Source organism: Rhododendron vialii, chromosome 10a (genome assembly GCF_030253575.1).
Source record: "Rhododendron vialii isolate Sample 1 chromosome 10a, ASM3025357v1".
In the NCBI taxonomy this organism is placed as follows: Eukaryota; Viridiplantae; Streptophyta; class Magnoliopsida; order Ericales; family Ericaceae; genus Rhododendron; species Rhododendron vialii.
In genome coordinates this window covers 5,456,078-5,476,218 of record NC_080566.1, presented here as the reverse complement: position 1 = coordinate 5,476,218, position 20,141 = coordinate 5,456,078, and the positions used below count along the sequence as shown (strand labels likewise).

The 20,141-nt window shown below is 37.8% G+C and overlaps 3 protein-coding genes and 1 pseudogene across 3 annotated transcripts; 3 read left to right on the top strand and 1 right to left on the bottom strand.

Annotated features, from left to right (window-relative positions):
• Positions 1-2,957: 2,957 nt before the first annotated feature.
• LOC131302776 (uncharacterized) lies at positions 2,958-3,686 on the bottom strand. Its single transcript, XM_058329576.1, has one exon. The coding sequence runs from the start codon at positions 3,684-3,686 to the stop codon at positions 2,958-2,960; it is 729 nt and encodes a 242-aa protein (XP_058185559.1).
• Positions 3,687-8,209: 4,523 nt separating this feature from the next.
• LOC131304461 (phenolic glucoside malonyltransferase 1-like) lies at positions 8,210-9,968 on the top strand. Its single transcript, XM_058331700.1, has one exon. The coding sequence runs from the start codon at positions 8,325-8,327 to the stop codon at positions 9,708-9,710; it is 1,386 nt and encodes a 461-aa protein (XP_058187683.1). The 5' UTR covers positions 8,210-8,324; the 3' UTR covers positions 9,711-9,968.
• A 2,023-nt stretch (positions 9,969-11,991) lies between these two features.
• Positions 11,992-14,019, top strand: LOC131304462 (uncharacterized). Its single transcript, XM_058331701.1, has 2 exons — positions 11,992-12,486; positions 13,589-14,019. The coding sequence occupies exons 1-2, from the start codon at positions 12,058-12,060 to the stop codon at positions 13,955-13,957; spliced, it is 798 nt and encodes a 265-aa protein (XP_058187684.1). The 5' UTR covers positions 11,992-12,057; the 3' UTR covers positions 13,958-14,019.
• Positions 14,020-17,637: 3,618 nt separating this feature from the next.
• Positions 17,638-19,519, top strand: LOC131304459 (malonyl-CoA:anthocyanidin 5-O-glucoside-6''-O-malonyltransferase-like; annotated as a pseudogene).
• Positions 19,520-20,141: the final 622 nt, after the last annotated feature.

The window sequence follows — 20,141 nt, the reverse complement described above, 5'->3', positions numbered from 1 at the left end:
TTTAATTGTTTTTAATTCAATTTGTGTTTTGTTTAATTATATACGATTTTGCTAACCACGGATAATATGCCAATAATTTCAAATAAGTTCGGGTATCAACGCATATCTCACAGATATTAATACATTTTCACAAATATCAATCCACATCTTACCTATTATCTTACACTCTTTGAACGGATGTTAAATACTTTGGGCGGATGTTAATTGCAAAACCTAATCTATTTAAATACTTTTTAACAATTTTAAGCTATAATAGTTTACTTCAATCATAAATTAAACAATTTAAACATTTTTAAAATATAAATTTCATTTTTTTTTAAATTAATGACTTGCTTCTATTTTGTATTTGGGCTAAATAATGTGTTTGGCTTGTGTTTTACAGATGCTGGGCCTTTTAAAAGAGAGCATAGTTGCTTGGGGAATTTTTAGGCCGGCCCCATTTTCTAAGTTCGGACTTGATTTAGTCCTGACAAAAATATTCCTTCTTTATTTCAGTCATTTTTCTTGACTTCTCATGCAGTTTTACTATTTTGCCCATTCTTCTCAACTTTTTATGTACATGTCCATTTTTTGTAAAATTTATATTGTTAGAATCAACTCTTGACCCATATTATTTCTGACAAAAATACCATTGGCTATGTGAACTGACTATGAGAACTGTCAATTCTCATAACCAGTTAACATAATATTTCGGACAAAAATATCCCCGACAGTTCACATAGCCCGAGTTAACAAAATATTTTGAACAAAAATATTCCTGAACTATGACTATGAGAATTGGGGCAATGAGAGCTGTATTTTTAGAATCAATTCATCAATCATATTGTTTTGGACAAAAATACCCTTGACTATGTGACCTGGCTATGAGAACTGTCAATTCTCATAGTCATTTTTATGAGAACTGACAGTTTTCATAGTTAGTTCTATGAGAATTAGCTATGAGAAGTGACTATTCTCATAGAGCACTAGCTTTGTAAACTGGTTATGAGAACTGGACTATGTGAACTGAAAAATACACAGTTCATATAGTCTTATCACACACTAAAATACACAATTCTCATAAAAAATATATAGTTCTCATAGAAAATACACGGCTCTAATAGATAGTTCTCATGGATAATAGACAGTTCTCATAGAAAAATACGCAGTTCTCATAGAAAAATACACAGTTCTTATGAACAACACACAATTCTCATAGAAAAATACACAGTTCTCATAGAAAATACACACACGAATAAAAATTGAACAAAAATAAAAAGGATAATCAAAATCAAATATAGTTATAAATCTTCTTACCGCCATGTCTTAAAAAAGTAATCAAAGTAAAAAAGTAATAGTTCACATAAGAAATAAATTGATTTAGAATTGAATTTTTAACTGCCAAGTCTCTCTAATCAGTTCTATGAAAACTGCTCAGTTCTCATAGAGGACTAGTTATGTGAACTACCAATTCTCATGGTCATTTTTATGAGAACTAACAGTTTTCATAGTCAGTTCTATGAGAATTGACTATAAGAAGTGACGGATATCATAGAGAACTAACTTTGTAAACTGGTTATGAGAATTGGATTATGTGAACTAAAAAATATACAGTTCACATAGTCTTACTACACACTAAAATACACAGTTCTCATAAAAAATATATAGTTCTCATAGAAAATACACGGCTCTAATAGACAGTTCTCATGGACAATATGAACGGGATCAACTCGCCATCCTCCATCCTCTGATGTCCCCATCTTCCGTTTTCCCTGTCATCCGCCTCACCATCCCTAACCGGCTCCGTCAACCCATGGTTGGTTTGATGGGTTGATGCAAAAGATGATGGGTTTTCCAAGATCGAACTCAATGGCAATGCCAAATGTCCGAACTCAATCTCAATGGCCATAGTCCGAACTCGATTGTGACGACGAAGACGGCAACAAAGACAGAGTCCACGATCTGCACGATCTCAAAGCATCCACGATCTCCACATCCTTGTGGGTTTCCGATTGGTATTGTCAATGTTGAGTTCCTTTTCTTGGAAATTAAATAGGCATTATTTTTCCTTGTAACAAGATAGATTTTTTTGGAAGTTGGGTTCCTGTCGGTATATGAATTGTCATGAAATGTTGAAATTGACATGGTAATTTAACCATGAAGCGCTGATCATGATAACCTGTTTTGATGGTAATTTAATCGTATTTGAACCGTTTACTATGAAATATTTGTTTGAATCATGGGATATTTATCATGTTCACGTTGTAATCGTCATGGTAATTTAACCATTTAACTATGTAACGGTTTGAGTATGTCATGTTATTTCTTTTTATGGTAATTTAGACATGTACCGTGTAATAAAATTAATGAAAAATATGACTTTTTGTTGTTTGGTTGGCCAACTCGAAGAATGAAGAAAACATGCGAAGATGTGGTCAACTTAATTATCATATCATATTCCTAATAAAATTGATTCCTCAAAAACATTCCATGATAAAAAAAAATAAAAGTATCAATCATATTTAAATTTATCAAATCCCTCTGAATTAGAAAAATAATTCAATCCAATCCCACTAAATTAGGAAAATGGTAAGAAATGTAATTCTCACATTAAGAGGATGAAAATATAAGCATGAAAAAAGGGTGGGATGAATTCTTACATGGCATGGATAAAGATGATAGATATTTAAATATTCCATCCTTTAATTCTTCTCCCGAATATTCCTTATTTTCAAATATATCGCCAGCTAAATAGAAGGTACGTACGTATACTCAATATTTAAATTTTAAATCTTTGGTGGTGTAATTGACATCTAAATTGAAGGTAGGAATTGACGTCTTAGCCGAAACGTATAATCAACATTTAAATATTAGCCGAAACGTAGTAATTGACGTCTTTTTTTTTTCTTTTTTCTTTTTTTTGTTGAAGATGTCAATGTATTCCATAGCTCAAGATAAGTCATTACATAGAATAGAATTTAGACCGAGCAGAATACAACCCGAAAGAGTAACAAATCTCTACTAAGGCATTTAGATGCAATCCAATGAGCTGCTCTGTTTTGAACCCTTCTGCACCAATTGAAAGACCAATTCCTTGCTTTTGCCCATTCTTTGATGTCTTTGACCATTGCTTCTACTTCCCAGGGACACCGAGCTTCAGTTTCATTAATGTAGGCAATGAGGGATTTGCAATCAGATTCAAAAATCACAGTATGATACTCCTCCTGTATAGCTACCATGCATGCTATTCTCAGTGCCCATGCCTCAATGGAAAGCACTGAAGACGCCAATTTTCGACCACATCGCCACACTTGAGCCGATCCACCGCTATCTCTAGCAAGAATGCCAAAGGCAGCTAAGCTGCGGAAGGATTTAAAAGCTCCATCACAGTTCATTTTAATAACAGATAGAGGAGGTGGTGACCACCTCTCCACCTGGTTTGACCTTGGGGGACTCCTCTCCAGATCATTCCACACCGCTTGCAAGTAATCCACGTTAGCTTTCGCAGCTTCTTCAATTACATCGCTTGGAACCAGCCTTTTGCCATTGAACACAAAGTTATTTCTTGCTTTCCAGATGGCCCAACACATCTGGAAAATAGCTCCCACTACTTCTCTACTGGTCTCTCTTGCTAAACATCCACACAGCATATCCTCCATCCATTTATCCACTGCTACGATCTCCTTTTGAAGGATCCAAAAGGCCATACCACTCCCAAACCACACAGCCCTACTCCATGGACAATGGAAGAGGAGATGTTCAATAGATTCGCTTGCACTCTCACAAATTGGACAGATTGGGCTAGAAATACATTTCTTTCGTACAAGATTTTCCCTACAAGCCACCCAATTCCTTACAGCTTTCCACATGAACATACGAACCTATTGAACGTCTATTCCCCTTGATTTCGGCCAAACGTAGCAATTGACGTCTAAATAGAAGGTATGATAAAGGTGATACAAAAACGTGATTTCGGCCAAACATGGTTTCTTTCATAGTTTCTTATATCCTATCCAAATATATCATTTAAATGTTCCTTGTGATTTCGGGAAATTAGAAATATGATAAATATTTGTACAATCATTTCCAAATATGTCGCTTGCTATACTGCCCGTAGATCGCAGTCGTTAAGAAAATATGTACCAATCCTAGGGTCCAAAATATTCGGATTTGAAAACATTCCTCCCATATTAATATACTAGCACATGCCAGTGCCTGAAGATACGGCTCGAACAATCAACATATGCAAATCAATATTGAACTCGCGTGTAATATATCAACCCTCTGTCTAACACATCCAACTATGTGGAAAAAAATAACTCAACATATCCATTGATAGAGGCGGCTGTGTAGCTTAAGAAGCATGGTCACACAAACACCCAAGAATTTTTTTTTTTTCTTAGGATACATTTAAAAATTATGAGTTAACATTTCTTTGAACACCCAACCTAAATATCAATGAACACCCAATTCTCATACTTTTGAACACCTAGCCCAAAAAGAATTGAACAATCAACCCAAAACCAATTGACCACTCAGTTACGATCAAATTATAGCCCATCAATCCATATGCTACACTATGGGTAAAATGTTAGTCTCAATGTAATATATTTTTGGAGAAGTACTACCAAAAATACAGAAACAATTGTACATAAATTTCATCCATTTAGGGAAAAATTGGTAGACTTTGAAAATCGATCATATGTCCAAGGGTTCAAAATATTGGGAATTCAACAACCTCTTCTCCATTCGAAGTTCAAAAAAATATAGAAAGAATTTAAAGTTGAGTAAATAAAAAGTCTTTTACATAACAGGAAGCGAAGAAAATTTCATAAGAGTAAACTCAATCTTTACTTCTCCATATATGGTATACGTACATTTAGCATATTAGGAGCCTCTCTCTCTTTTTTTCGTTTTACGTACCTTTGCTATGAAGATCTAAAAAAAATCAAATCAATTGAAGGTTTCTTTTGTCTGAAATTTGAAAAAAAAAGAGAGGCGGGGGTTGGAAATTAGATTTCCAAATTAGGCACGGGAATGTGTGATTGGGAATGCTCAAAAAATGTTAAGTATTTACGGGCATGCTATTTTGTAAAATGAAAGGTAAGATATACGTTTACAATTAAAATAGGTAAGGTAAAATCTGTTTGAACCTAATTTAAACTTATTTAGGCAGTCATATAGAATAGGTAAGATATACGTGTACATACAATTAATATTGCATTCGGTTTCGGAAAAGAAAACAAAATTATATGTTTAGTCTTCTTTATGTACGTGTACAATTCAGTATTATACACAAAATTATAAGTATACAATTAAATGTGTAAATTCTTTTTTTTAATGTGGTAAAGAAGAAAACGTGGTATTGTGAAACCATAAAAGGGGGAAAAAAATTAAATGTAAAAGCGAACAAAATTAAAACAAAATCAATTGAAAAAGGAAGGGAGATATGTTTAGTCTGATTCCATATAAGGGAAATGTTAAAACTTAAAAGGAATGTAGAATAAATGGAGGAGATTTATGTAGGCATGGCGATAAATCTGGACTGTTGGTTATGTATAAGATTCAAAAACCGCTCTGTTTTATTATATAGATTATATAGATTTGGATATTACAATGGCATATAGATGATGCATCTGAATATCTTTACAAACATGCAACACAAAGTAGCCGAGCAAAAAAAAAAGCAACACAAAGTAGATAATCATTGCTAGGATTGACAACGGAAAAACAACAAAAAATTAACTACCGAGAAAGTTCATCTTGTGATCAATGTCGTTGCAGGGCCCGCTTGGAACCTCCCATCCCCTTCTACTTATTTTGGGAACTGCATTACATGCAGGTTAGGTTTTATCATAGATGCGGATACGAACAAGTTCATGGAAGAAGAAGGTTGCCATAGCAGTTAGCTAGCTAGGGCAATTGGAGAAGCTATAGGAGGTTTGGATGATGGAGTTTTAAAAGGGGCAAAAGAGTTTAAATCTATCTTACTTTCTAGGCTGAAGGATATGATGGTTTGTAGAGTATCGCTGGCTTATCACCTAGGTTTGACCTCTACAAAACTGATTTTGGGTGGAATTAGGGGGAGATGGTAGCAATTCGGAAAGTCTACGTTCACCGTTCAACATTCACTATCGTTTCCCCCGGATTTATTTAATAACAAAAAAAAATCATTTATTATTCGACGACTTATTTTATTCTAGGCTACGTGTTCCATGAGTTGGCTGTGTGCTGCACGGCCGGTCACTTCTCATTTTTTGAATGTGACAATTGTGGTATCAGAGCTTAAGGTTCTAGAAAATAATTTCATTCTTTTGCATATTTGCATCATAAATGGAGGTTCAAGTCCTAGAGTCCTACTGCCATAGGTAAAAGCGTTTGTTATTTGATGTGTATTGGTACCCATGTAGTATTAAGGATATAGTAATCATTCAGCGACCCATCTTCGAGAATATTATTTTATTGTAGAGTTTGGATAGGGTATTGGAGGAGAATGTAGCACTAGTGATATTATTCATTATTGGGATCGACACACATATTTTACGAGTAACTCGGTGATGAAATGTTGTTTGACTGTAATGCTACTGAATCCGAAGAGTTTGACTTGCTGGTATGTTAGTTTGGAGATTGACTTCACGGGAAAAAAAAATATTACCTAATTAAAAAATTCTGGAGTAATCAATTGTTGAGTTTGGGCCTAGTTTAATTGGGCGAGTGTGCATGTATGTGAGAAATGACTTTCCTATTTAGAAAATTTGGTAAGCCTCAGGATAGTTTGGATTTGCTACTATGTTTGATAGGTTCTCTCTACTTTCGGTATCTTAATCGATCTTTTGTTATAGTCCATAAAGAGAGCTCAATAATTGTACATCATCTAAGGAAATACTATATGGATCGACGAATGTTCATTAAGAGATGAGTAGTAGTACATATATGCATCCTAGCTACATTACGTGTTTTGTGGTTGATATTTCAGAAAACTCATAGGACCAAGTGAATATTAAATGGAGTAATTGATTGTGGAATTTTTGGGTTTTTCTAATAGTAGTCGTAGTAGTTCGGTTTTCAGAACTTGGCAGTAAGTGGATATGTTTTGGCAAAGTCTCGACCGCTTGATTGGTAGTGGTCATGTAGTGGGCTATGGCTATATCAGGATGCGAGTGCTTGGGTTGGTTTATGGAAGAGAATTAATTGTTGTGGTTTGTTTGGTGATTAGACAATAAAGTTATGGGGTGCACTGGTGGTGATTTGAAAGTTTAATGTATTATGGTATCACTATCGTGAAATTTTGGGAAGGTTAGGAAAGAGAAAATTTGTGTAGGTAAACTTATGGATTGGAGTTGTTTTTGTGTCAGTGAATATGGAATATTACTAACTTGATCAATAGTAGTTTTGGGGTTCTTATATTATTTGTTGCTAAAATACATCACACACATTTCACTGGTGGGAGAAACCCCCAACCGTACTCCTTCTCACTCTCAGATATATATAAAATAAAATTTTAAAACTCTGACACTCGGAGAGCGAGAGCCGGGGGCCGAGGCCTCCCTATGCCCCCAACATATCTCATCTCCGCTCTCTGCTCTTCTCTCTTTTTAACCACACCTTTACATAGCACATACACATAAACATTTACTATACACCAGGACAACAATAATTCATAGCCACCCAAAAACCTCAATTATGCAACTACTCTTAGCCACACAATTAAGAATACAGTACAGCTCCATCTCCATCTCCATCGCCATCTCCATCTCCGGCAGTGGATTGACTTCAATTTCATCTCTCATTTTGCCTGTCATCCACACACAAAACGGCCCACAAGTCACATCAGTTTCCAACCACTTGGTTTTGGTAAGAGTGGTGCTACAGTTCCCGATCGGGGGAATCCTGACGTCCCGCCGGGCACACTCCGGCCACCGGACGGCCGATCCGAGCCGTCCAAAAATTCTAAAAAAAAATCGTGTGGGCCCTCATGAGAATAAACGGCATCCGACGTGTGTAGGTGGCCGATCCAAGCACTCCATTTTTGGCCGATCCAAACACAAAAATGGATTGTTTGGATCGGCCATCTACACATGTCAGATGCCGTTTATTCTCACATAGGCCCACTTGATTTTTTTTTTAGAATTTTTGGACGGCTCGGATCGGCCGTCCGGTGGCCGGAGTGTGCCCGGCTGGGCGTCGGGATTCCGATCGGGATATTGGGTCGGTAAGCCCTAGACTTTCCTTTTTGGTAAACGCTTAACTCATTTAACCAATAGATTCTTCCTCTACATATTATAGCCCACTCTAGCACTGAAACTTGTTACACCACCCACACCTGCAACTAGTTCCTCTATCTCATGGCACAATCCGATCCGGTGAAGGTACTCGACGTTTGCAGGGTAGCTCCGATGCCTCACACCCCCAATTCAACCGCCCAAACATCGCTTCCTCTCACATTCTTCGATCTTTTGTGGCTGAGATTCCCTCCAACGCAGCGCTTATTCTTCTACAAATTGTCATATCCGGAAACAACACGCATAGATACTATCCTTCCTAAAGTAAAACACTCCCTCTCTGTCACCCTCCAACACTATATACCACTCGCCGGAAATCTTACGTGGCCACTGGATTCCGGCAAACCAATTGTCCAATACAATGAAGGTGATGCTGTGTCACTTACGGTAGCAGAGTCCGAAGCCAATTTCTACCAGCTCTCAGGAAACAGTTTCCGCGAAGCAAAAGAACTCCATCATTTTCTCCCATACTTATTGGCATCTCAAACAAGAGTGCCAGCTATGGCCTTGCAAATCACTCTTTTTCCAAACGCAGGGTTTTGCATTGGATATGCCGCTCACCACACAGTGTTTGACGGCAAATCGATAGCCATGTTTATGCATTCATGGGCCTCCATTTGCAAGCATGACGGAGAATCGACTCTAATTCGTGAACTAAATCCGATCTATGACAGGACCATAGTCAAAGACCCATCTGATCTCCAAAAAGCTTACCTCAACGGTTGGCCTGAAGATAATGGAGCCAACGAAAGAAGCCTCGAGTTTTGGGACATTGAAGCTCCACCGGATGCGATGTTAGGCACATTTCAATTGACAAAAGCAAACATAGAGAGTATCAAGAAGTGGGTGGAAGCTAAATGGCAAGAGAAACATACAGAGAAACAAGCATTTCATCCATCAACTTTTGCAATAACAAGTGCCTACACATGGGTTTGCTTAATCAAAACTAGGAAATTAACGACCGAGAAAGTTCATCTTGGATTCATGGTTGATTGTAGGGCCCGCTTGGAACCTCCCATCCCTTCTACGTACTTCGGCAATTGCGTTACAGGTTGTTTCATAGATGCGGATACAAACAAGTGCATGGAAGAAGATGGGGTCGCCATAGCAGCTTGGGCAATTGGTGAAGCTGTAGGAGGTTTGGATGATGGGGTACTAAAAGGGGCAAAAGAGCTCATTCCTAATTACCTTTCTAGACTGAAAGAGGGTGGTTTGGTGACTATCGCAGGCTCACCTAGGTTTGAGCTCTACAAAACTGATTTCGGGTGGGGGAGACCAAGTAAGGTGGAGATGGTGTCAATTGACAAAAGTGGAGCTTTCTACCTTTCAGATTCCAGAGATGGCAATGGTGGGATTGAGATTGGGGTAGTATTGAAGAAACATGAAACTGAAGCTTTTGCTTCTTTGTTTGCTAGTGGTCTCGAATATCATCAAGTCCGTGAAAATTGAGAGATTGAGGGCGAGTGAATTTCAAGAGGATAGTCTAAGTGAATATATTCAATTATATGAGACCCTTGTTTGAAATTAAACATAATATGTTGATGGCTGCTGTTGGAGGCCGATATTGGAGGGGTAGACGGTTTAGTTGCTGCCGCTGGTAGGGTTTGGGGTTTTTCCCTTTAGATGTGAACTTATTCTAATGAGTGTTTTCATGGTTGGATCTTTGTAATAATTTTAAAGATTAATAAAAAAAATTGTTAAAAAAAATTTGCGCAGGGATTCTCAGTAGTACACTACATCGTAATGGAAGAAAACTATACTCTGGTTTACTGAAACTTGTGCTTCACATAATTGAGATTTACGCCACCAGCTGAAGCTCTAAACAACCAACAATTATTGGGGGGAAGAAAAACAACAATCCCCATTTTGTTAAATATTTACATAATTTTTTATTGATATGCCCAGCTGAAGCTCTAATCAAGGGGTCTCATGGTTGAACCATAAACTAATAAATTACCTTCCCCCCCCCCCGCTCTCTCTGCCTTCCAGCCTCTCCCCCCTTCTCCATTCCCACTCACAAGGGCGGAGGGATTAATGATTATGGAGCAAGTGGGGTCACTTGACCCCGCTGCCATTGAAATTGCCCAATACTTTCTTTCAAGGTTTTGGATGTTTTTGATAATCGTGATCTCACAAAATGCACGAATTATGCACAGTTTGCTAAATTTCTTTAGATCAACCAATTAGAGGACAAACACTGATCACATTTTCAAACACGATTTTAACATGATCGATGTTCAAAAAACAAAAAAATGCATTTTCAAAACATAAAATCATATGTCCACTGTGACAAATTATTGAGACAGCTAGCTACCACAGGAATCCAATCCCAATCACTTGCTCTTTTTCAAAATTATTGCAAGTTGACCCGACCAATAAAGATCAATCTAGGAGTTTTTTTTGTTAGGACCACGGGTCACGGTCACTCTGTGTTGGTAAATTCCAAGACAAAAACACACATTTAATTAATTGTATCCCTAATTATCGAATTGTAATATCTTTTTATCTTATCTAAGCATGACGAGTCTGTATAGAATTAGAATGGAAGGAATCTTTTTATGTAATTGAGAGTGAGTGTTTCGTATGAGTAAAGAAGGAAAGAATTATTCTTGAGAGTAAAGGAATTGGTGCTCACAGAAAAATTTGCGACACATGGTAAGATTGAATTACCATTGATCAATAGATATATTGAAAGATTTTTTTAGGCCTCGGCACATCTCCAAGGCTATATAGAAGGCTTTTTCTATGTAAGGATATTTGGACATCTAATGCTATAAAAAGGGAGGTGTTTTCATCCCTAGGGCTCATCATGAAGAAGAAGAAAAAAGCCGCACTTTCTATTTGGAGAAAAGAAACTTTCAAGAGGGGCTCTTGTTTTTGTATCTTGGACTACATATTGATCTATGGATCATCGAGCACGAAATCCATCTCCAAGAGGTTTCAATATCATGTCCGACCTATTTCAGAAAGCCCTAGGTGGATTCCTAGGCAAGTTAAAGTCCTTCGGTGGATTTCTGAGAGGCAAACGGAAGGCTTATGGATTCAAGACAGTGGTGGTCAAACACTGGCTGTGGTGAAAGTGGATTTGACAAGTAGGTCTTAGACTCGATTGTGAGGATTCAAATCGTAGGATAAGATTACTTGTGACTACACAATATTTATAGTGTTTGATTCCTTCCTGTGATTTTTTCCCGTTTAGGGTTTTCTACGTATGTCGTTGCGTTCGTTGTTTGGTTGCTTTCGTTTGTGTGATTTGTTTCGTTATTGATTGGTGAATCGTTGATAGAGATTTAAAAATAGCAAATCTATAAACCTAGGCTAGCTAGGATTTTTCAATTGGTATCAGAGCGGGTCACTCGTAATATTAGGTTTATTCCTAGAGCGGATCCTCTTTTTTTTTTTTAGTTTGCTATTATTGATTTACCAAGAGAATGGAAAATTTATTATCGAACCTCCAATTTTTGATAGCTCCAAATATGTTGCATGTGCTACATCTATGTTTATTTTTTGATAGGCAACAAAATTTTATTAAAAACTCGACAAGGGGTACATCGAGGAGAGACAAAAATAGACCAATGAGGAAGAAGTATTATATAGGCCTGAAGGAAAAGAAAAAAGCATTCAATAGAAATTGAATGTTATCCACATTAACTCATTCCAAAGCATCCTCCTTATAACATGAAAACTTAACAACAGGATCTTCCAAAAACTTAGTCGAGATCTGGTGCTATGTCTATGTTTCCTGGTGCGAATAGTGTTACTTCGAACTGTGAGAATATAAGTGATATTTCAGACAATGAGGATAAATGATATAGAAGATATAGCTTTGTTTGAGAAAAAATTTAAACGTTCTTTTAAGAAAAATATTAATTTAGGACTAGCCACTAAGCTGAAACAGTGTGAGAAAGAGAAAATTGACGCATTGCATGAACTTGATGTGCTTAAATGCAATCATATGAATCTTAAAAATGATATGCATAGCCTTTGTGAGACTAACATGGTTCTTGAATCAAAAGTGGCAAAATTGCAAGTTGAACTTGACAAGGCCAATGCTATTTTTAAGAAATTGAGCACAGGTGCACAAGTCTTGAAAGAAATGCTAAGTGTTCAAAAGGTAACTTCAAATAGAGAAGGGCTTGGATACGCGGGAGGAGCTTCAAAACATAAGGTGGAGTACGGAGAAACGGATTCTATCAAGCCGAATAGCAGTGCTCCCATTCCTCTTGTGGAAAATAAAGGCTTTTTGACCTTTTTGGTCTCCAAAGTATTTTCGCTGTGTCACTTTGGTCCCCAATATTTCAATTGCTAACATTGCATCCCCAAAGTATCAATTTTGTATTTAAATGGTCCCTACGGCTCACGCCGTTCATTCCCTCCGTTAAAACCAAGGGCAAAGTTGGTATTTCACCTCAAAACGGTGTCGTTTGGTTGGAAACGGCTTTTTTGGTCCCCAAAGTATTTCCACCATGCCAATTTGGTCCCCAAAGTATTTCCGTCATGCCAATTTGGTCCCCAATATTTCAATTGCCAACATTGCATCTCCAAAGTATCAATTTTGTGTTTAAATGCTCCCTGCGGCTCACGCCGTTCTTTCCCTCCATCAAAATCAAGGGCAAGGTTGGTATTTTACCTCAAAACGGTGTCGTTTTGTTGGAAACATAGATTTTTCTTATTCATAATTCTCTTAGGGTTCTCATTGAAAACTTTAAAGTCAAAAAAATAATTATGACTCTTTAGGATAAAATGATCAAAAAATTAAGATCTTCGCACAAGTTCAAACAGATTGAAAATTTGAACACTTAATTTTTTTTACCATATTTTTTAATATATAAATAACCTCAAAAAATCAAGTGTTTCAATTTTCAAGCCGTTTGAACCGGTGCGAAATTTTAATTTTCTAATCATTTTATTCTAGAGGGTCATAAAAACCGAAACCTCGAAACCCAGAGGACTAAATTGACGGAGGGAAAACGGCGTGAGCCGCAGGGAGCATTTAAACACAAAATTGATACTTTGGAGATGAAATGTTGGCAATTTGAATATTAGGGACTAAATTGGCATGACGAAAATATTTTGGGGACCAAATTGGCATGGCGGAAATACTTTGGGGACCAAAAAAGTCAAAAAGCCATTTCCAACCAAACGACACCGTTTTGAGGTGAAATACCAACTTTGCTCTTGGTTTTGACGGAGGGAATGAACGGCGTGAGCCATAGGGACCATTTAAATACAAAATTGATACTTTGGGGATGCAATGTTAGCAATTGAAATATTGGGGACCAAAGTGGCACAACGGAAATACTTTGGGGACCAAAAAAATCAAAAAGCCGGAAAATAAAGCCAGGTTGCCCATTAAAGAGAACAACGTCAAATATGTTCACAAAAAGCCCAATTCTCCAAAGACAAAGAAGCAAAGTGGAGGTAAAGTAAATGAAATGAATTCAACAAAGGTAATATTTAAACCTCCAGTTATTCCTATTGTTCAACATAACGTTAGGAAGGCACATGACATCAAGAAGACAAATAATAAAAAATTCGTCCCTACATGCCACTATTGTCAAGTTAAAGGACACACTAGACCTCAATGTAGGAAAGTGCATTCGTCAAATACTTCACACATGCATTTAGTATGTTCTCATGATTTTATCAAGTTTATCCCTATCTGTCATTTTTGTGGAATGAGGGGTCATATTTGACCTAATTGCTTTAAGCTTCATGAGTTCCCTAATGTTCCTCCCAATTATCATGATGTTAGTAACAAGGAAAATTCTAAAATCAGCCTAATGGGCTGACGATAGTAGGTGTGTGAATGTGTATTAAATGATGTAAAAAATGCACAGAAATACATATTTTTCTTGTCTTTTAGTGTGTTTATCGTCAGTCCAATGTGCTGACAATAGCAAGACCGTAATAACAATGAGGGTAGGTACAATTTGTTTGGTTATGGCTGTGGTAGAACCCAAAAACCAAGGCGTAGGGTGACTGCAGAGAAAAGAGATGATAAGGTCAATACTCGAGCTATATGGGTGAGGAAGTCGGACTTGAGACCTCATGCGGATTTGTCCACCAACTCTTTAGATGGCACGAGCTCATCTGGAGGCGTTGACCTTGCCTTTTGAGGCTTGGTCTCGTTTCCGTAATCTAGGTTGGTTTACATTGCTTATAATTTTCTTAGAGCTATGGGTTGAGTCATTTATTTAGTTTTGTTGCTTTATTTTTTTTAGTACTTTTTGTTTATTTGCTTCTATGCGTATTTCAGGATTTATAAAGAAAATACGAAAAAAAAACATTCATTTTTTAAAGAAAATCAATGAATACTTTTGGGCTAAGCATATTTTTCGAGTGTGAGTAGTCAGCCATGGGATTTGAATAGCTGCACTTTTTTTAATGCATGCATATTTCATGTTCATTCCTCTCATGTGATACATTCGGACATTAGTTGCATCATGCCTTACGACTTTGTGATTGCCACATTTACACGTCGGGATTACAGAGATTACTTAGTTAGGATTGTTGACTCTCATGTCCATGGGTATGTTTCATTTTTCCTCGGCGATTGACCTTTTGGCATCTTGTTTGGATACGGAGTTCTCTTGGTTTTGTTAAAAAAAATGCTTATCCATGCGTTCATCGAGTACCAGATAATTGGGGTAAGGTACTCTCCCTCTAAGCGTTCGTGTCAAAATATTCATTGGTTGAGGAGGAGTATTTATTAATTGAGGGGGAGATATGTCTAAGCCTTGGATATAATTTGTGTCATCATGCCTGGTTTGGCTTCGTGGGAGGAAGTGTGTATGACATTCTTAGGGTACATGAGAACTCTTGAATCCGAGGATGGTGATCTTAATAATATCTGACGTGTCACACACCCACTATTGTCATAGACTCATTTTGCATGTTGCACTTAATTCTAGATTCATTCATGCTTGGGGTTTATACGAATTTGTTCGTGCATTTTTAAAATATAGTAATGCACATTGGGCCTCATGGTTGCAAACTGACATCTCAATTGAATGTGTTCGTCTTACCGCTTTTCCAAAAAAACAAAGAAAAGGGTATGGACATGCCATTTATTTTTCTCTCAATAATTGCTTGAGTATTTTTACAACAAAAGAACTCTTTTTGGTCTATGTACCGCCAACTGGATGTTTTCTTAACTTATGCTACTATGATCGATATTGCTTTTCTAGACTTCTTTCCCATGGCATATTAGTTGGCTTAAATTGTTTTTAGTTTTACTATATATGGCTTAATTTGGGCGTATTATCCTTCGATTTGGTGCTGTTTTAATTTGGGCTTATTCATGTGTGCTCTACCTTTGTCATTCCGTGACAAAAAGGGGGAGTAATTTGTTGACTAACAGATTGTGCATTTTTAGTGTTTCTGCAGCTTCATAGGTTATGATCACAATTTGTGTTAGGGGATAGGTTTTTGCTTGTTGAGTGTGTTTTGTCATAGAAATGCCAAATGGAGAGATTGTTAGGACAAAAACACACATTTAATTAATTGTATCTCTAATTATCGAGTTGTAATTTCTTTTTATCTTGTCTAAACATAGCGAGTCTGTATAGGATTAAAATGGAAGAAATCTTTTTATATAATTGAGAGTGAGTGTTTCGTATGAGTAGAGAAGGAAAGAATTATTCTTGGGAGTAAAGGAATTGATGCTCACAAAAAGATTTGCGACACATGATAAGATTGAATTACCATTGATCAGTAAATATGTTGGAAGATTTTTTTAAGCCTCGGCATCTCCAAGGCTATATAGAAGGCTTTTTCTATGTAAGGAAATGTGGACATCTAAGGCTATAAATAAGGAGGTGTTTTCACCCCTAGGGCTCATCACGAAGAAGAAGTAAAAAGCCGCACTTTTTATTTGGAGCAAAGAAACTTTCAAGAGGGGCTCTTGTTTTTGTATCTTAGAGTACATATTGATCTATGGATCATTGAGCGCAAAATCCATCTCAAAGAGGTTTCAATATCATCTCCGATCGATCTATTTCAAAAAAGCCCTAGGTGGATTCCTAGGCAAATTATATATCGAATTGAAAATCAAACGGTCATAACTTCTTCGTCCGATATCGAAAATATGCAAATTATATATCGATTTCGAGGTCTTGAAGTCAGCTTTCCAATGACACCAAAATCACATCACGATTCAAAGCACACAGAAAGTTATGATCAAAACGGTCTTTCTGTCTATCAGCTCTTACTCTTTTGATCATAACTTTCTGTGCGCTTTGAATCGTGATGTGATTTTGGTGTCATTAGAAAGCTGACTTCAAGACCTCGAAATCGATATATAATTTGCATGTTTTCGTTTTCGGACAAAAAAGTTATGACCGTTTGAAGTTATGACCGTTTGATTTTCAGTTAGTTAGAGGAGGTTGAGTGCCGAAAAAAAAAAGTTAGAGAGGGTAAAGTGCACGCGAGGCTTAGTTAGAGGGGGTTAACTATAGTTTACCCCAAAAAGTATCTAAGCCTGATAAGTTTAATACAATAATCTCTATTGCACAGGCCTCGTAAAATGTGTACATAAGGTCACAAGGACACCTTAATTATAAAAAAAAAAGAAGATTTTATTGATGGAATAAAACTCAACAAGTTTTTTTTTTTTTTTATAGGCAAAAATTTTTATTAAAAAAACTTGACAAATAATACATCAAGATGGGGGGAGGGGAGGGGAATCCAACCAAAGTTGGAAGACAGAGAACCAAGGTCCAAACACCTTAGGGGCAAAAGCCCGAACACCTAAAGGCCTCAAAACATCCACAACTGAAATAATAAGCCTAAGCCAAGAATCAGAACCAGATCCTAATCCAATCAACTCTAATCACCGCCGCCAAAAAACAGAGCAATCGCCAACACACCACTTCCGACAGCAACACATGAGCGCACACACACAGATAACTCACCAAAATATCATAACACCCCACACACCACCTCCTAGTCCCCAAACCCATTAGAAAGCTAAAGAGGACCTATGCCGAACCCGTGACTCATTCCTTTGGAGAGGAGCGAAAGGATTTTCTCAGTATAATTTCCAGATCCTTAGCTTCCTGTTCAATCATCTTTTTCATTCTCAATACACCAGCGTCATCATACTTAATGCCTAACTTAGTGCCTGCTATGATAGTTTCCTGAAGTTCCTTTGCAATCCTGAACTGCTCCTGGTCTGGTGTATCAGCTATATACCCAGAGACTTCGTGAAACGGGACTGAATTTCCGCTCGACTCAATCGAAACCAAATCTTCACCAAAAGGCTGGCTCTTATTTTTACCATTGACCTCCTTAGGCTTAAAATCCACCATTAAATTGTAAAAGAGTCACTGACACAACTTCAAATAAAGAAACCTGTGCGCAAGAATTGTCACCTGGATCTTGTGAATGTTGTTTTCAACCACTTGATTTTTTGATAAACACTTCAACTCATTTAACCAGTTGATTCTTCCTCTATATAACCACTCCAACACTGAAACTTGTTACATCAGTACTCACACCTCCAACTAGTTCCTCTATCTCATGGCACAATTCAATCCGGTGGTGAAGGTACTCGACGTTTGCAGGGTAGCTCCGATGCCTCACACCCCCAACTCAACCGCCCAAACAACGCTTCCTCTCACATTCTTCGATGTTTTTTGGTTGAGATTCCATCCGAATCAACGCTTATTCTTCTACGAATTCTCCTATCCGGAAACAACACTCATAGATACCATCCTTTCTAAACTAAAACACTCCCTTTCTGCCACTCTCCAACACTATCTACCACTCGCTGGAATTCTCACGTGGCCACCGGATTCTAGCAAACCAATTCTTCGATACAACGAAGGCGACACTGTTTCACTTACCGTAGCAGAGTCTGAAGCCAATTTCTACCATCTCTCAGGAAGCATTTTTCGCGAAGCCGAAAAATTCCATCATTTGCTACACTCCTTACTGGCATCTAAAACAAGAGCACCAGTTCTGGCCTTGCAGGTGACTCTTTTTTCAAACGCGGGGCTTTCCATAGGTTATGCTGCCCACCACGCAGTGTTCGACAGGAAATCCATATCTATGTTTATCCACTCATGGGCCTCAATTTGCAGGCACGGGGATGACTCAACTCTAACGACTGAACTAACTCCATTCTACAACAGGACCATAATCCATGACCCGTCTAATTTCAAAAAAGCTTACCTGAACGACTGGTTGGCACATAATAGACCCAACAACAGAGGTCTCGAGATGTGGGACGCGAAAGCTCCACCAGAGATGCGGTGCTAGGCACATTCCAACTGACACAAGCAAACATAGAGAGTATCAAGAAGTGGGTGGAAGCTAAATGGCAAGAGAAACATTTAGAGAAACCAGCATTCCATCAATCTGCAACTTTTGCAATAACAAGTGCCTACACATTGGTTTGCTTAATTAAAACCCAGAGATTAACTACCAAGAAAGTTCGACTTGAGATCAACGTTGATTGCAGGGCCCGCTTGGAACCTCCCATCCCTTCTACATATTTCGGGAACTGCATTACAGGCCGGATCATTAGATGCGGATACAAACAAGTTGATGGAAGATTATGGGGTTGCCTAAGCAGTTGGTGAAGCTGTTGAAGGTTTGGATGATGGAGTTCTAAACGGGGCAGAAGAGATGATATCAGAATTACTTTCGATACAGGATGACGATTTTTTAAGTATTGCTGGTTCGCCTCAGTTAGAGAACTACAACACTGATTTTGGGTGGGGGAGGCCAAAGAAGGTGAAGCTGGTATCAATAGTGAAAGGTAGAGCTTTCACTCTTTCAGATTCCAGAGATGGCAATGGTGGGATTGAGATTGGGGTAGTGTTGAAGAAACATGAAACTGAAGCTTTTGCTTCTTTGTTTGCTAGTGGTCTCGAATATCATCAAGTCCGTGGAAAATTGAGAGATTGAGGGCGACTGACTTTCAAGAGGATAGTCTCAGAGAATACATTCTTAAATGAGACCCTCGTTTGGTAACCGGTTATGCCTAACGGCTTGTGATGGCGAGGCTCACGCGTCTCCTCCGGTCTTTTCTCCTAGGTTCTGACTGGTGTTCTTGGCCTAACGGTTTGTGAGGCGGAGGCGGTCGTCGGTTCCTTTCTGGTTGGCTGCTTTGGTGTTGGTTGGCGGTGTTGCTTCTGGGTTGGCTGTGGAGTGTGGCGGGGGTGACTGTGTGGTGGTCCGGCGTTGGGATGCAGGGGCTGTGTAGGATAGGGTTGGGTGGGATTAGGGTGTTTTGGGCTTATTATTCGAGTTTCGCCCATGATCTGGGTTTTTAGACCATTTAGGTGTTTGGGTTTATTCCTTGTATTTAGGCTTTAGGCCTTTAGCTGTTTGGGCTGCATCTCATGGTTTAGGTCTCGGACTGGGTATACTTTTGCCGTCTCCTTGTTCTTTTAGTCTTTGTAACAGTTTCAAAGATTAATAAAATTTATGCTGTTGTTCAAAAAAAATGAGACCCTCGTTTGAAATTAGACATATAATACTTAACTGCTCAGTTTCGTCCTTACAAATTCAAAAAAAAATCCTTAGCGATATCGGGTTGAGCTGATTTTTTATAGACCTTCAAAAAAAATATTTTAAAAATAATGAACGGTTCGAATTATCTTTGTGGGACCCGAGGTGGGCCCCACAAAACTCATATATTTGTACATGGCATATGTACACATAGCAGTACTCTTGTTTAATTGATTGGAAAATTCGAGTTCAGAAAATTACTGAGTGTAATCTCAAACGGGTAAAATATTTTTTCTGAAAAATGCTACAATACACACCTTTATGTGGGTATATCCTCAATGCACTCCCTTCAATCGCTTTAAATTCACAATATTTTGCGTAGAAATTGGTAAAATTCATATAAAGAATTGTATCATTTGC